Source organism: Mya arenaria, chromosome 7, assembly GCF_026914265.1.
Source record: "Mya arenaria isolate MELC-2E11 chromosome 7, ASM2691426v1".
Classification (NCBI taxonomy): Eukaryota; Metazoa; Mollusca; class Bivalvia; order Myida; family Myidae; genus Mya; species Mya arenaria.
In genome coordinates, this window is record NC_069128.1 from 17,038,454 (window position 1) to 17,056,478 (window position 18,025).

General features: G+C 33.9%; 1 protein-coding gene across 2 annotated transcripts in view; it reads right to left on the reverse strand.

Moving 5' to 3' along the window:
* Positions 1–214: 214 nt before the first annotated feature.
* The window catches only part of LOC128240903 (malignant fibrous histiocytoma-amplified sequence 1 homolog), a 45,770-nt gene continuing 27,959 nt past the window's right edge, over positions 215–18,025 (reverse strand). For both annotated transcript variants that reach the window (XM_052957891.1, XM_052957890.1), the window contains exons 13-19: positions 12,808–12,921; positions 10,994–11,275; positions 9,994–10,180; positions 9,347–9,430; positions 8,271–8,433; positions 6,754–6,872; positions 215–5,657 (exon numbers count right to left, since the gene is read on the reverse strand). In XM_052957891.1, the coding sequence (XP_052813851.1) occupies positions 5,650–5,657; positions 6,754–6,872; positions 8,271–8,433; positions 9,347–9,430; positions 9,994–10,180; positions 10,994–11,275; positions 12,808–12,921 (957 nt within the window). In that variant the 3' untranslated portion in view covers positions 215–5,649. The remainder of the gene's footprint in view (positions 5,658–6,753; positions 6,873–8,270; positions 8,434–9,346; positions 9,431–9,993; positions 10,181–10,993; positions 11,276–12,807; positions 12,922–18,025) is intronic.

Sequence of the window (18,025 nt, forward strand, 5' to 3'; positions counted from 1 at the left end):
CTTTTATAATATATCTGGATATAAAGGATATACACAATAAAAGTTTATTTAAAACATAATTATCTTACTAGTGTTGAATTGTGGACCCAAGGCCCGGCAAATTCAAAGTATGCCAATACTGGCAAGCATACAAGCACATATGTTTGTCATACACAGCTCCTCCAATCCCGACCAGCACAACAGTGAGATAAAGACACAAGGCTGACACTTATGACTTGTTGTACAGTTATTTATTACATACATTTAAAGAAGAATATCATTTAACAAGGCTAATGTACAGACATCAAGTAACACACACAATCATTTCATGCCTTATTTTATATAGGAGCACTTCAATTAAGCAGAAATCTGCTATGTGGGCGTGCTGTTCAGAACTTTGTTAACTATAAGATCAACGGCAATCTGGTGAACAATTTAATGATGTGTTCAGATATTTAAATATATCAGATGCAGCCGAAACAGTTGCCTTAAAGCTGCACTCTCACAGATTTACCATTTTTAAAACTTTTTTATACTTTGTCTTTGAAAGAGCAAATTTTTGCGTAAATATCTGCAAACAAGTGATATAAGACTGCTGACAAAAAATCAGATTGTAGATTTTCATATTTCCATTCGAAAATTAATGTTTTATGGCTTAATCTGTTACTAACAGTTTAAGAAAAATGCATAAAACATTATTTTTTTAACTAAAGTATAAAAATCTGCGATCTATTTTTTGTCAGCAGTCTAATATAACTGGTTTCCATGGATTTTCGCAAAATTGGCTCGTTCCAAGACAAAAAAATAAAAAAGTTGTCAAAACATCCAATCTGTGAGAGTGCAGCTTTAAATCTTGCCAAAAAACACACCAAGTTTTGAAGGTTTACAACAAAGACATTAACAAAGTTCGAATCAATTGCCCCAATAACCTCACTCAGTAATTTAAATAATCCATACATTAAAACTGAAAATCAGTGCATGTGAAGTTATGCTAACATAAGTATTCAATGAACATATAGTAAAAACATTGCACTTCACATGTTGAATTACCTGAATAAGAAATCCTTGATAAATGTAAGAGGCTGATGTTAATACAAATAAATAAATAAAACAATAAACTTCATTCATGCAATTTTGTGAATATTTTGCAAAATTTCTCATAATTTTTAAAGTCAGATAAAGCAAAATGGAGAATAACTGTTTGTTTAAATGTAAAATTGTAATAACTTTCAAATCATGAACCCCATCGGTAAATATTTCACTCTGTGCTATGCTTTATTTCAATAAGCGCGCTGTAACATAATTTCGAAAATAAAGTCGAAGAATGTACATTGGATTTTTTCATTTGAATAGTTTGAACAGTCTTAAATTTCAAAACTGTGAAAAACATCAAATTTATATATCTTTGCAAATGATTGAAAAGCATGTATAATAATTGAAGTACATAGTTTATTAAAACGTAGTAAAGAATGCTTGTAAGTGCATTATAATCTTGTAGAAAAATTAGCTCAAATTTGAGAATTAAAATCTAACGGATAGGCTTTGCTTTGCTTTAATACATTTCTAGCACGTAAATATACACAAACTTTAATATACAATTATCTTTTTTTACACTTTGAATAGCACATTACCATTATGCTGAAAAAGACGTCAGAATTTACAACTAATCGAATAAACTAGGAGTGTATGCATAATGTAAATTCAAACATAGTTTATTTAAGTGCAATTAAAACATAATGTAATTCAAAATATTACACAATTGCATTCTTCTATCGTTAGACAAAAACAATTCTTTATTTCCACTAACATTTCCAAAGAAAATAGGGTAGGTAGGTAGGTAGGTAGGTATAATTATTTTTTTGATATTTTTTTTTTTTTTGAGAACTGGCATTCTGTAGCGAACTGACCTTTATCAAGGTATATCACGCCGCCAACATAAATGACGCAATGCCATTGGTCTAGGAGGGTCACACCGTGACTCAATATATTTCCATATTGGGTCACCAAATTTATACCGTACCAAAATGGCGTCTATTTTCCGATTCCAATAAATATTCCAATGCATAAATGAAATATTTAAACATGTAAACAGGTTGCCATATCATATGGCATAAACAGGGCACAGGAAACCATAATCAGGTTTGAACGATATGGTTTCCTTTGCCTCTTATATCCCATATTGGGTCACAAACTAACCCCATAACTTATGATATCCCTATTGTAGCGAGTTTTAGATATAAATTGTAAAATTTTAACATGTTCTCTCATTAATGAACATTTTTTAAGAAATTATGGAAAAAAACACAACACATTACAGCCAAAAAATGCAGGGTCGGGAGGAAAATAATAAAGACATTCAGGTTAATGGAAACAAACAATTTTTTGTTTATGCCTGATTAATTTTTGATTCAGTCTGGTCACTTGACCAATACATAGAGGATATTTGTTTATTTCAGTGTAAGATCAAATTTTATTTCACAAGCGTCATAGAAAAATATTTTCACGAGTGGCAAAGTGGGAAGGGGAAGTAACAACAAAGGATTTTAAAAGTAGTTCTGAAACTTGATATTTTCACTCTTATTTTGCAGTGAAAATATCAAATTGATATTTTCACTGTTGTTATTTCACTGATAAAACTCCATATTTCATCGAAAAGCATGAAAGAAATTTCATTCATCCACTCATACCACCAGTTTTTACTCCTAAAACAATACATTTAACAAAATGAATTAACAAAATGAATTATCATCAACAAGGTATACATGTAATCAACAGACAATAGTCATAATCAATCCGGACTAGACAATCATTTCCAAAGATACCTTTGTCGCTTGAATAGCATTAAGCTGATTGGTCAGCTCTTTGTTAAAGTTAACGACAAAGTTAACAAGTTTGTTGTTAACTTTTAAACGTCAAATAGTTGACAATTTGCTCACATATCTAAATTAATCAATTGAAACAATGGTCTCGAATCTTGCTAGAAATATTCATTAAACTTCAAAAGCAGTAACAATTTGAAAGTTAACAATATTATTAACTTCAACACATTTCTGAACAATCAGCCCCATGATTATCAAAGAAGTACCAATTGATTGTATTGATAGACAAACTTATGAAACCAAGGCTGGTATTTATAAAACATTTAAGTCATTTCTTAAGTCAATTTCCTATACTTTCATAGACAAATTCAAAGAAAAGTCAAGGCGTTTTAAACATAGAAGTATGTATATTTACATACTATTAATGAACATGAAGTTAATTAGATATCATCAAGTTATTTTATCATTATGAAGGTGAGATGTTTAACTTAGGGAAATGACTTAAGTTAAAAAATGACTTTTAAGATGTTTTATGAATACAAGCCCAAAGATATGATTAAACAATTTGATTGCTAATCACAACTCTTTATATCCCTTTGAGAGCAAATTAAGTCTACAGATGAATATTATGAATTATACAATAAGCTATACATGTATAATTCCCTTAGACTTTCTGATGCATGTCCTTTGTACAATTTGTAAATAAACTTTGCACCAACATGGCCCGATTATAAAAACATATAACTGTAGATAGCTTTAAATTCTTAAGTTTGTTTTGTGCGTTATATATATATATAATATATATTAACTGATTTTAAGATGCATTATGTTTTCCTTATATCATTTTTTGAGGGATTTGAATTTTGTATCCTATGTATCATATTAGCAAAAATACCCCCCCACACACACAAATTTAAAGCAATATTTAAGTGTTAAGATGTTGCATAAAGAACTGTAAACCAATACAGTTTTAAGACCTAACAGCTTGAAAAAATGTAAAAAAGAAATGGTTCTCCAGTTATGTAAAAATAAACTAAGATTGCTTTTTTGAAAAAGTGATTGTCACTCTCATTGTGTGGTTGTAGCTAAGAATTGATCAATGATAGGCATAAAATTATATCTTTTGACTGGAGACAAACCAACAGTGACCTTGAAGTGTGGCTTATTCACCTTTATTCAATAGTGAGCATCTACTGCATTAGATCAGTGATCCTGTAAATATTAAGATTATTGTGACAAGATGGATGTAAAAAGTACTATTTTGTTTTATGAACAATACCAAGTTTCTGACTTTCAGATAACTGCAACCTTGACCTTTGACTTACTGATCTAAAAATCAATATAGGTCAGATACTAGTCATGACCAACTGGCATTCCAATTATGAAGTTCCTGGACAAAACAGGTCTTGTCATTGAGGGAAAACCTTTTTTTCACCTCAAGGTCATCGTAACCTTGACCTTTGACCTAATGCTGTCAAAATATACAGAAGTCATCTACTGGCCATGACAAACCTGCAAACCAAGTATGAAATTCCTAGGTCCAAGTGTTCCATAATTGTTAAGCAGAAACAAAGTGTGACATACAGACAAACTGACAGACAGACAGACAAAAAACAAATAATATAAATATTGTTAATATAATTATTATGACTCCCATTTCGGGAGAAATAATAATTATTACATTAACAATATTTATAATAATCTGGGGTTTTAACAGCTGAAAAATGTCAATCCTGAGGTACCATATGTTTGAGTATGAGGAATTAATGCCCAAAGCAGAGTCAAGGGGTTAAGACACGTTTGAAATTGATCCCTTTATCATTTATTTTTATTTCAGGGTACTTTGTACTGTTTTTTATGCAAATGTCTGAGAAATAAACTTTTAAAATTGAACAATAGTCTAAGGTCATAAGCTCTCTATACAGATTTCCGGATTAATATAAAAATAATAATAATAAATTTCTTATCGTCATACTTTGAAATTTATGCATTCAATTAATGATCTTATTCTAACTAGAGTTACTAGACAACATATTAAAATGATGTGTACATTTACATGGAAATTAAATATGCATGTATATATAATCAAACAATCATGAGTTCTCACTAAAGCACCACATGTGTACTGGCATCCACACTGTATGATTATTTCTCCACACTTTCAGTGGCAATGCACATGTTCCATGTATAAATGATGATCCCTACATTCAGTTCAGGCAATATGGTAATTATTTCATCAACAGCACAGACTAATTGCTATATATATCGAAGTTTCAAAACATTATCGATTTAGAGCTTACTTAGGTACCAATGGCAGTCAAAAATTGCTATGCCATTGTCTGAAGTCAGTCGTGAACAGCTAACTCAGGGATGTGATTGACCTGGCAGCTGGAGGGCTGAAACATTTTCGGCCATGGGTTTATGGGGCGCTCTTGGGGTCAAAAGCGCACTGCTGTAGAAGAAAAAATGGCTTTTTAGAAGCTCTTTTGAGGGCTCGCCTGACTTTAACTTGAACAACTGAAAGCAGCCAAATAACTTTATTCAGGTAAAAAAATAAATAAAAATTATAAAAAAAAAAATATTATTATTATTTATTTTTTTATTTTTTTTTGGGGGGGGGGGGGTCTATGGGGCCATTAGATGCGTGGAATTCCGCGAATCCGCAGACAAATCACATCCCTGTTACTATACACAATGTTCACATGAAAGCCTAAAATTGTCTATCTTTGTCTTTAGTCAATCACAGCATCACAACATTATATTCTTAATGGAATGAATGAATGTCAATGGTCACAACTGTGAGTACTGTCTACGGTGAAATCCTCTTCAAATTCAACTTCATGGGAGCACATCAGTTCCCTGAAACAAAATAAAACATTCTAATGAATATCAAAAGATAGTTTTGTGAGTGAACATCCTCACTAGTATTCAAAATGCAAACCTAATGCTTCCTATGAAGTTTAAAACTTGTATTTGACCACTGAAGTAGTCCAGACAAGATTCGTTACTGGTTGTATAAACTTATCAAAGAACCTAGAAATCTATTTAAATTTCTTTCTTAAAATTTTGCCTAAAAGCATCTAGAAAAAATAGGGAATGTACTATGAATTTTCCTAAATACTGTACATACTTTTTCCTAGTTTCAATCATCTATTCTATTAACATCATATTTCATGATCATATCACATTTCATGCTTACATCATTTTTCCTGCTTACACTATCACATTTCATGCTTACATCATTTTTCCAGCTTACACTATCACATATGCTTACATCATTTTTCCTGCTTACACCATCACATATCATGCTGACATCATTTTTCCTGCTTACACTATCACATATCATGCTGACATCATTTTTCCTGCTTACACTATCACATCTCACGCTTACATCATTTTTCCTGCTTACACTATCACATCTCACGCTTTCATCATTTTTCCTGCTTACACTATCACATATCACGCTTACATCATTTTTCATGCTTACACTATCACATTTCATGCTTACATCATTTTTCCAGCTTACACTATCACATATCATGCTTACATCATTTTTCCAGCTTAAACTATCACATCTCATGCTTACATCATTTTTCCTGCTTACACTATCACATTTCATGCTTACATCATTTTTCCAGCTTACACTATCACATTTCATGCTTACATCATGTTTCCTGCTTACACTTTCACATCTCATGCTTACATCATGTTTCCTGCTTACACTATCACATATCATGCTGACATCATGTTTCCTGCTTACACTATCACATCTCATGCTTACATCATTTTTCCTGCTTACACTATCACATATCATGCTGACATCATGTTTCCTGCTTACACTATCACATATCATGCTGACATCATGTTTCCTGCTTACACTATCACATTTCATGTTGACATCATATTTGTAAGAAGAACATTTTCTGCTTATCACTAACCTTTAATATTCACTCACCTACATATTGTTCTCGGAGTTCCAAAGCGAGGTCAGCCCTGTTTGCATTAGTTATGGCTTCCAAGAGTTCCTCGATTAAGTCTTCCTGACCACTGGCTTTAGTCACTTCATCACGCCATCTGAAGAATGGAACAAACCAGTTTGGGACTTATGTTTTGTGCATTTGGCCAAAATTTCTCGAAAAGTCTTAAACCTCTTATAACAGGATTAAGATAAGCTAACTATTTTTGTTTTCCAATAATTTGCATCACATTAACTTTTTTAAGAGTTTTTATACTTTAGATAGGAATTATCTGTATTCTAATCAAAAACAAGATCTGTCACAGAGACAGCGCACTTGACTATTCCACCGCTTTTCAATGTAAGGATTGAAAAGTTTTGGCGAAACATGCATGGATCACTGTTAGATTAGATTTCAATGAAATACGTGATGTGCTGAGATATTAACATAAATGTGGTTACATGCAAAATTTTAACCAGAATTTTTAAGTCTAATAATAAAGGGCCATTATTTGCGAAAAATAGTTATCTAACTTGGTTATTCAAGTAGGTTGGGTGGTTGAATACCATTGTATAAAGTCTCAATGCAATACATCAAGTAGTTGCTGAGATATTATCCTATGTGTGCTAACATGCATGACCTTAACCAGAATTTCGCATAATAAAGGGGCAAAAATTATATAATATGAAAATGAAAGATAGAGTTATCTTACTTGCTTAAATAAGAAGGTAAAATGGTTGGGAGCCTGTGTGTAAAGTTTCAATACATGATGTATTCGCTGATGTATTGACTTAAATGTGGTTACATGCAAAACCTTAACCAGATTTTTTATGTTGAATAAAAAAGGGGCCATTATTTGAATTTAATGCAAACTAGAGTTATCTTACTTGGTTATTTAAGTAGATTGGATGGTTGAGTACCATTGTATAAAGTCTCAATGCAATACATCAAGTAGTTGCTGAGATATTAATCTGTGTGCTTACACATGTGACCCTGCAGCTTTAAAATAGTCCAAGAGTTCAACATGGGGAAACATTCTGTTTAAGTCTGATGAATAATGGACTCATTATAATGCCTCTAGTGGGTTTAAAGGATTTGACATAGTCACCTAGTTTTTTACCTCATGTGACCTACATTTACAAGCGGTCGAGCCTGTTCTTCAAGAGGAACATACTGACCAAGTTTGAACATTATATGACAAATTCCTACCAAGATATGGTTCTGGACAGAAAAAAATGATGGACGGAGGGAAGGATGAACAGAAAAAAATGACAGAAAACATGTCAAAACAATGTCTCCATTCCAAAACCTTTGGTTTGACAGTGAATTATATGGTTTAGACTAACCTTTTTGGTGTGTCAAGCACTAATACTAATAATGGCTTCAAATTAACTGAGTTGAATTTCATGACTATGTTGGGTATGTTGGGTGTGGCATAATGAAACGTCCGATATGATAAGTAATAAGTACAACTATTACAGATCTATATATATAATGTAACTAAAAACAGTCCTACTTGATAAGTGCAAGGAATATATGTCTATGTGTGTTAGATTTTTCATTGTCCATCTGTATGTGTTCTATCTGTGCCTGGATGAGACCCAGCTCTAAGGCCACTGTTATCCACTCTACTCCAAGTTTGGCTGCGATACGTAACAGGATCAGGTCAGTCAGAAGGCCTGAAATGTTGCAGAAACCGACATGTACAGTAAGGCACATCCTCGGCACCCCAGCGGATTCATGACCTTTATGATAGGTTACAGAGTATGAGTAAGGAAGTAATTAGAACTAAAAGTCTCCTAGCTTTGAAGAAATCATGAAAATTGAGATATATATTATTTTTATATAAAACAAGAGGGCCATGATGGCTCTAAAACGAGATATGTAACGAAAAACACAACACATAAACATTTCATTGGTAGTACGCTACAATGACATGTAGTAGATATATTTAAGTAACTCTTATATCCTGTGATGTAACAAATATTCTAAAGATAACTTTAATATCCTGTGATGAAAAAAATATTCTAAAAATAACTTTAATATCCTGTGAGGTAACAAATATTCTAAAAATAACTTTATTATCCTGTGATGTTACAAATATTCTAAAAATAACTTTAATATCCTGTGATGTAACAAATATTCTAAAAATAACTTTATTATCCTGTGATGTTACAAATATTCTAAAAACAACTTTAATATCCTGTGATGTAACAAATATTCTAAAACTAACTTTAATATCCTGTGATGTTACAAATATTCTAAAAATAACTTTAATATCCTGTGATGTAACAAATATTCTAAAAATAACTTTAATATTGTGAGATGTAACAAATATTCTAAAAACACCTTTATTATCCTGTGATGTAACAAATATTCTAAAAATAACTTTAATATCCTGTGATGTTACAAATATTCTAAAAACAACTTTAATATTGTGAGATGTAACAAATATTGCCAAAATAAATTTAATATCCTGTGATGTAACAAATTTTCTAAAAATAGCTTTATTATCCTGTTATGTAACAAATATTCTTAAAACAACTATTAATACTAACTTGTGATGTAACAAACATTCTGAACATAACTCACCTCCCCCGTCAGTGGAATCAGAAATGCTGCGAAGAAAATCAGTTACTATAGTGATGTGTCTGCCAATATCACTTTGTGAAAATTCTGAAATATATTCAATCAATATGTGTTATTGTCTGATACAGAAAATTATCAAGCATATTTTTTAACAAGCATAACAGTGGTTGAAATTAAACTTAGCACAAGCCTGGCATTGATAAATGCTTGCATAGCTTTTTCGATTTTCAACTTTTTACACAGCCACGCGTGCTTCAACTATAAACATTAAAAACAATTTTATGTAATCTGGCTTGTTTCAATGACTTTAAAGCCAAAATCTCACAGATTTTCTGTTTGGAAATTACTTTTTTTATTATTTTGTCTTGGAATTAGTAAATTTTTGCATAAATGTCTGGAAACCAGTGAAACAACAATTTTTGACAGCAAATATAAAAAACTTCGATCTGATCAGCAGTCCTATATCACTGGTTTCCAGACATTCAAGAAAAAATTGGCTGATAACGGTCAATCTGTGAAAAAAATGGCTCAAAAAGCTCAATCTGTTAGAGTGCAGCTACAATGTAAGTACAATTTAATTTGACTAACTTTCATCGGTATTGGCTTGTCACCTTGCATAAAACGACCACTACACAAAATGAAATCCCTACCTGGGTCCAGCGGGTACACTAGGCAAGACGGCACCCGTGCATCATTTCTGGAGCACTTGATCTCGTAAATCCCCTTCGGACACTTCATGTTGAGAATCTCGCCCCTCCACAAGTATGGTGTGGCCTCGCCAGTCAGTATACAGTGGGCACAGACCATGTACTCGTCCACTTTAACAAATGGCCATTCCTGGAAAACAATGATAATCATAAGTACTGAGTGTTTTGACAGGAGTTCTAACAGCTGCAAATTGTTAATCCTGAAAAATGGAGGTGGGGGGAATTCTGAAAAAAATGGAGGTGGGGGGATCTGTTTTAAAAAAAGGGATTTATGCCCAAAGAAGGATAAAGGAGCTTGCACTGCTTTTGTATTGGTTTCAAAAGCCATTTATATTCATCTCAAGGTAATTTCTACTGTTTTTGATGCTAATGTCCCAGCAAAAAAAACACTTTTTAACTGCACAAAAGTCTGAAAATAAATTAAAAGGTCAATCTTGATTTTGCAATAAATCCTGAAATTTAGAACCACTAGTTTGGAATTAAAATAAGGAAAACAGAAGCTGCAAATGAAGATTAGAAAAGTAAGCATCTTTACTGGTCAACCTACATTGGATTGAGACTATTAACTCCAACAAACAGCATTCTCGGAGAATATAATCAATACTATCTGTTTTGGATATTGAGTATGACTACATAACATTTTTGATTGGGGAAAAATGCAAACATGCTTTTAGGTACAGATAAAAAAGTATAAGCCTTTATAAATGCTTATTTTTAATTAATAGCTACCCAGTCACAATTTCCCCAGTTCAAAAAGGGCAAAAATTTTGCTTATATTTTTTTATCTGTTCCTAAATTACATGCATTTTTTTGTTTTGACCAATGAAGTCAAATGAGTTAAACACGACAATGCATAAAAATAAAAAATAAATATTAAAATTTTTGCAATGAACCTAAATTGAGCACCATTAAAATTAACAACCATTGATTAAATAGTGCATACCTTCAATAAAGTCAGCATCTCACTTCTTATGTTCAAAACCAGGAACCACAACTCTTGGAGCTCTGCACCCCTCACCGACAGAGTTATACAACTTGGTCCATGGATCTTCTTCCTGGTCAGTAGAAGCTTGGTGTTGTTCCTCGTTGCTAGGATACCATCCTTCCAATCTTCTCGCTGAGTGACAATGCCCTGAAGTCTGGCGGACATTTTCTCGAAGAAATTTGGAAGTCCTTTCTTTAGGAACTGCAGCTGATAACGAAGCTCAATAGTATTTGATGGGACCTGTTGAAGGTAAATATGAAAGCGTTATTATAATAAAACAAGACCAGTGGAAGGCAAATATGAAAGCGTTATTATAATAAAACAAAACCAGTGGAAGGCATATATGAAAGCATTATTATAATAGAACAAAACGAATGAAAGGCATATATGAAAGCGTTATTATAATAGAACAAAACCAGTGAAAGGAAAATATGAAAGCGTTATTATAATAAAACAAGACCAGTGGAAGGCATATATGAAAGCGTTATTATAATAGAACAAAACCAGTGAAAGGAAAATATGAAAGCGTTATTATAATTAAACAAGACCAGTGGAAGGAAAATATGAAAGCGTTATTATAATAAAACATGACCAGTGGAAGGCAAATATGAAAGCGTTATTATAATAAAACAAGACCAGTGGAAGGCATATATGAAAGCGTTATTATAATAAAACATGACCAGTGGAAGGCAAATATGAAAGCGTTATTATAATAAAACAAGACCAGTGGAAGGCATATATGAAAGCGTTATTATAATAGAACAAAACCAGTGAAAGGAAAATATGAAAGCGTTATTATAATTAAACAAGACCAGTGGAAGGAAAATATGAAAGCGTTATTATAATAAAACATGACCAGTGGAAGGAAAATATGAAAGCGTTATTATAATAAAACATGACCAGTGGAAGGCATATATGAAAGCGTTATTATAATAGAACAAAACCAGTGAAAGGAAAATATGAAAGCGTTATTATAATTAAACAAGACCAGTGGAAGGAAAATATGAAAGCGTTATTATAATAAAACATGACCAGTGGAAGGAAAATATGAAAGCGTTATTATAATAAAACAAGACCAATGGAAGGCATATATGAAAGCGTTATTATAATAAAACATGACCAGTGGAAGGCAAATATGAAAGCGTTATTATAATAAAACAAGACCAGTGGAAGGCATATATGAAAGCGTTATTATAATAAAACATGACCAGTGGAAGGCAAATATGAAAGCGTTATTATAATAAAACAAGACCAGTGGAAGGCAAATATGAAAGCGTTCTTATAATAAAACAAGACCAGTGAAAGGCAAATATGAAAGCGTTATTATAATAAAACATGACCAGTGGAAGGCAAATATGAAAGCGTTATTATAATAAAACAAGACCAGTGGAAGGCATATATGAAAGCGTTATTATAATAGAACAAAACCAGTGGAAGGCAAATATGAAAGCGTTATTATAATAAAACAAGACCAGTGAAAGGAAAATATGAAAGCTTGATGACAATGAAAAAAGACAAAGCTATCATAATAATTTGACATAGACAGAGATGCTAACAACAACAGCAACACCAGCAGCTAGCGTAATAACGTGAATTTTCTTTGAAAATATCAAGTTCATGAATTATAAATTGTTTTTACAAATCATAAACAATTATAATTTATGTCCAAGGTGAAAATGTTTTGCACAGAGACAACACCTAGGCTACGACGCCTACTTCATATTTTTCTTCGAAAAATAGACAAGATTTCAAAATGGGAGGTCTGATTTTACCTGATCAGGCCACTTCGTATCCAGATCAGGGATTGGAGTGGTCGGTAGAAACCATGGAAACTGGAGAATACGTTCTGATCCCATGGTGGCTGGGGCACTTGTTGAATCTTCAACCTGAAGGTAGAAAAAATAGTAGAAACATAAAAAACAAGAGCTGTCGTAAGACAGCGCGCTCAATTTCGCCGCTTTGACTTAGAAGTGAATACAATAACAATGTAATATTACCACGTTTGGTCTATTTATGTCAAACCTAACTAAAATTATTCAATACATAAGGTGACTTTGATGTTGCCCTCCCACCACCCGAAAAATGACGCAAGTCATTCAAATAACTTGATTTCCCATTATGAAAATGTGGTTAAGAATATATAAGTATGCCTTTCAAAAGAAATTAAAATGAAATTTTAAAAAAAAAATAAAAAAATTCAAGGGCCATATAGTATATCCTTCCTAGTTTTCCCTTGGTAAAATATGGTTAAAATGTCAAAAGAAATTTAAAAAAAAAAATATATTCAAGGGACATAATTTGTATTTAGGGTTAAAATGGAGTAATGTTTCTTGTTGTAAGATGGTTGTAAATAATTTTGAATTTTATTAAGTGAATTGATTGAAAGGTGTAGAAGTTTTTTTTTATTAAAATCCCAACTTGCCCTTAACTTTTACTTGCCTAAAACTTTAACCTAAGTCAATCAGGGGCCATAACTTGTATTAAGGATATGGAGTTATGTAACCTCATTGGGTGATGGTCCTGAACACTTGTGTGAAGTATTAAGTCAATTGAATGAAGGGTAAAGAAGAAATTAAACAAGAGATGTTTGTCAAACATTATGCCCCCCCTGAGCGCCATGTTGTCAGGATTATATGGACAATTGAATGAAATATGCATGGACCGAAATGACAGCTGATTTGTTGCTGTTTTAAGATTATGACCATTAAAGTGTGAGGATAAAGTGTGTTATGACCGTCATGACCTTTGACTCTATGAACTCAAAATCCAGAGTCATCAGCTGGTCACCAGAAACCTAAATGTCAAGTTTGAGGGCCATGGGTGCAGGCATTGTCAAGTTATCACAGGACAAGTTTTTTTTGTTCAAGGTCACTGTGACCTTGACCTTTGACCCGATGACCCCTTAAATCATAAGGGGTCATCTACAAGTCAGATGCAACTCCAAGTCAAGTTTGAAGGCCATGGGTTCAGGCATTGTTGAGTTATCACTCGGACAACCTTTTACCATTCAAGATCACTGTGACCTTGACCTTTGGCTCTATGAATCTACTGGTCAGGCTTAACATCCATGTCAAGTTTAATGATCATAGGTTCAGGCATTGTTGAGATATCAGTAGGGGAAGATTTGCTAACTTTTTTGCGTTAAAGGTTACTGTGACATTGACCTTGGCCTGATGACCCCCAAAGTCGATAGGGGTCATCTACTGGGCAGGCCCAACCTTCATGTCAAGTTTGATGACCATAGGTCCAAGAATTGTCGAGTTTGCTTTCAAGGTCACTGTGACCTTGACCTTTGACCCCTAAAATCAATAGGGGTCATCTACTGGTCAGGCCCAACCTCCATGTCAAGTTTGAGGGCCATGGGTTCAGGCATTGTTGAGTTATCACTTGGACAACCTTTTATCATTCAAGGTCACTGTGACCTTGACCTTTGGCCCAATGACCCCTAAAATTAATAGGGACAATCATCTGGCCGGGTTCAACCTACTAATCAAGTTTTAGGGCCATGGGTGCAGCCATTGTCAAGTTATCACTCGGATAACCTTTTACCATTCCAGGTCACTGTGACCTTGACCTTTGGCCCAATGACCCCTTAAATCAATAGGGACCATCTTCTGGCCAGGCCCAACCTCCAAGTCAAGTTTGAGGGCCATGGGTGCAGGCATTATCGAGTTATCACTCGGACAACCTTTTACCATTCCAGGTCACTGTGACCTTGACCTTTGGCCAGATGACCCCCAAAAACCATAGGGGTCATCTCCTGGTCAGGCCAATTCTTCAAGTCAAGTTTGAGGACCATGGGTGCAGGCATTGTTGAGTTATCAATCGGACAACCTTTTACCATTCAAGGTCACTGTGACCTTGACCTTTGGCCAGATGACCCCCAAAAACAATAGGGGTCATCTACTTTTCAGGCCCAACCTCCAAGTCAAGTTTGAGGGCCATGGGTGCAGGCATTGTCACGTTATCACTCAGACAACCTTTTACCATTCAAGGTCACTGTGACCTTGACCTTTGGTCTGATGACCCCCAAAAACAATAGGGGTCATCTACTGGTCAGGCCCAACCTCCATGTCAAGTTTGAGGGCCATGGGTGCAGGCATTGTTGAGTTATCACTCGGACAAGCTTTAAAATTATTTTACCATTAAAGGTCACTGTGATCTTGACCTTTGACCCGATGACCCCCAAAATCAATAGGGGTCATATACTGGTCAGGCCCAACCTTCATGTGAAGTTTGATGACCATACGTCTAGGAATTGTTGAGTTATCACTCGGACAAGCTTTGGTCTACCGACGGACGGACGGACGGACCGACCGACCGACCGACCGACATACCGACATGCCTGTGCAAAGCAATATACCCCTCTTCTTCGAAGGGGGGCATAATAATAATAAATATCCCAACCTGCCCTAAAACTTTGACCTAAGTTCCATAGTCAATCAGGGGCCATAATTTGTATAAAAGATAATATGGAGTTATCTAACCTCATTATGTGATGGCTCTGAACAACTGTGTGAAGTATTAAGTCAATTGAATGAATGGTATTGGAGTTTTAAGTGAAAATCCCAACTTGCCCTAAAACCTTAACCTGCCCTAAAACTTTAACCGAAGTCAATCAGGGGTCATAACTTGTATTAAAAATAATATGGAGTTATGTAACCTTATTGTGTGATGGTCCTGAACAACTGTGTGAAGTATTAAGTCATTTGAACAAAGGGTATAGAAGTTATTAATAAATATCCCAACCTGCCCTAAAACTTTAACCTAAGTTCCATAGTCAATCAGGGGCCATAATCTGTGTAAAGAATAATATGGAGTTATCTACCCTCATCATGTTGTGGCGCTGAACAACTGTGTGAAGTATTAAGTCAATTGAATGAAGGGTATTGGACTTATAAGTGAAAATCCAAACTTGCCCTAAAACTTTAACCGGACGTTGACGCCGACGCCGGGGCGAGTAGTATAGCCCACTTATTCTTCGAATAGTCGAGCTAAAAATGGTAAATTGTTTAATTTATAATACCCTTTCTAATAACATTGACCTTGACCCTACAGGCCACAAACGAATCCCAAGCTATGTCCTCAAGCTACCTACTCGTCAAGTTACACTTTCCATCAATGCAAACTAAAGTTATTGAACAGAAACCATTCTATTCTGTTTTAAGAAACAGTGACCTTGACCCACATACCACATAAGCAATCCCAACTTTGTCGTGCCTTTACCGTGGGAATTATACCTGTATGACCTATAACGGGGCCAGTGTAGTTGATTATTTGTTGACACACCATGATAATTTTGATCTGCTTGCAAATTTTACAGTCGGGGATTTTAATACGTTCTCTAACCATGCACCTGTGTCATTCTCATTTAAAATAAAGACAATACATCGGGATCCAAGCGATGGAAATAATGAATTCACATTTTATAAATTTGATACAAAATACACGGCTTCTTTTGTGAGAGATATAACACAAAATATTGATAGCCTGATACATGATCTAAATACTGAGATCAGCGGGGAGGGGAATGTTGATAGATTGACATCGATTTTTACAATCTTTTTATGTGATCACGGAAATAAGTATTTTCGTAAAACAGCTAAAAAAAGAAATGTCGGATATTATGATGGGAATAGGAAACAGGAATGGTTTGACGATTTGTGTAAACATAAATATGAAATATATAAAAATGCAGTGCGTCAATTTAATCTTAACCATTTTGATGTTGATAGAGCATCTTTGTATAACGCGAAGAAAGACTACAAGTATCAGTGTCGGAAGTCTAAAAATATATTCAACTTTGCACGTTGTCGTAAAATGAATGATCTCAGACGAAAGACCCCAAGAGAATTTTGGAAAATATTTAAACCATCGAAGATGGTAAATGGGTCCGATTATATCACTAACGAGGAATTTCAAACTTTTTTTAGTAACCTCATGTCAGGTGTTGAATCTCGTGATAATGATGACTATGATGATTTTGTTGGCCAGTTCGATGCGGAGGTAGAACAAAATGTTACATTTGATTCGTTGGATGCACCTATCACAAATGATGAAATTAAAAAAGCAATTGGGAAACTAGGCTCAAATAAGGCTGCTTCTATTGACAATCTGTTATACGAGTATTTTAAGGTATCAGTCCCACTAATCATTGGGCCATTGAATTCTTTTTTTAATCATATATTGGACATGAAGTCATTTCTAAGGGCTTGGGCATCTGGTGTTATTATCCCAATCCATAAAAAGGGTGATCAATCAGATCCAAATAATTATAGGGGGATAACTCTTACTAGCTGTTTTTCAAAATTATTCACTGTTATATTGAATGAAAGATTAAAAGCGTGGGCGGAGGAAAATAGTATATTAACAGATGCGCAATTTGGGTTTAAAAATAAGTACAGTACTGTGGATCCTGTTTTTATTTTGCATTCATTGATTCAAAAGCAGTTTGAAAGAAAAAAAAAGCTTTACTGTTGTTTTATTGATTATAAAAAAGCTTACGATTGCATTGATAGAAACAGACTCTGGTATAAATTTATTAAGTTGGGAATTGATGGTAAAGTTTTGTCCCTAGTAAGATCAATGTATAATGAAGTGAAACTATGTGTAAAACACTTGGGAACAATATCAGATTTTTTTAATAGTGACATTGGCCTGTTTCAAGGAGAGATAACCTCACCGATATTTTTTTCTCTCTTTCTTAATGATACTGAAATGCATTTACAAGAAAACCTTGACGTCGGAATTAACATTGACCATATTTCAATTTATTTGCTGCTTTTTGCCGACGATGCGGTTATTGTATCAGAGACTAAGGCAGGATTGCAGAATTCTCTAAATAGTTTACATTCATACTGTCGCAAATGGAACCTCACTGTTAATATAGATAAGACTAAGGTAATGGTGTTCAGAAAGGGTGGAATTTCATTTCGTCCTCAAATGTCCAGTATATGCGGACCTTAGACGTCAATATATTCCGAAGTATTT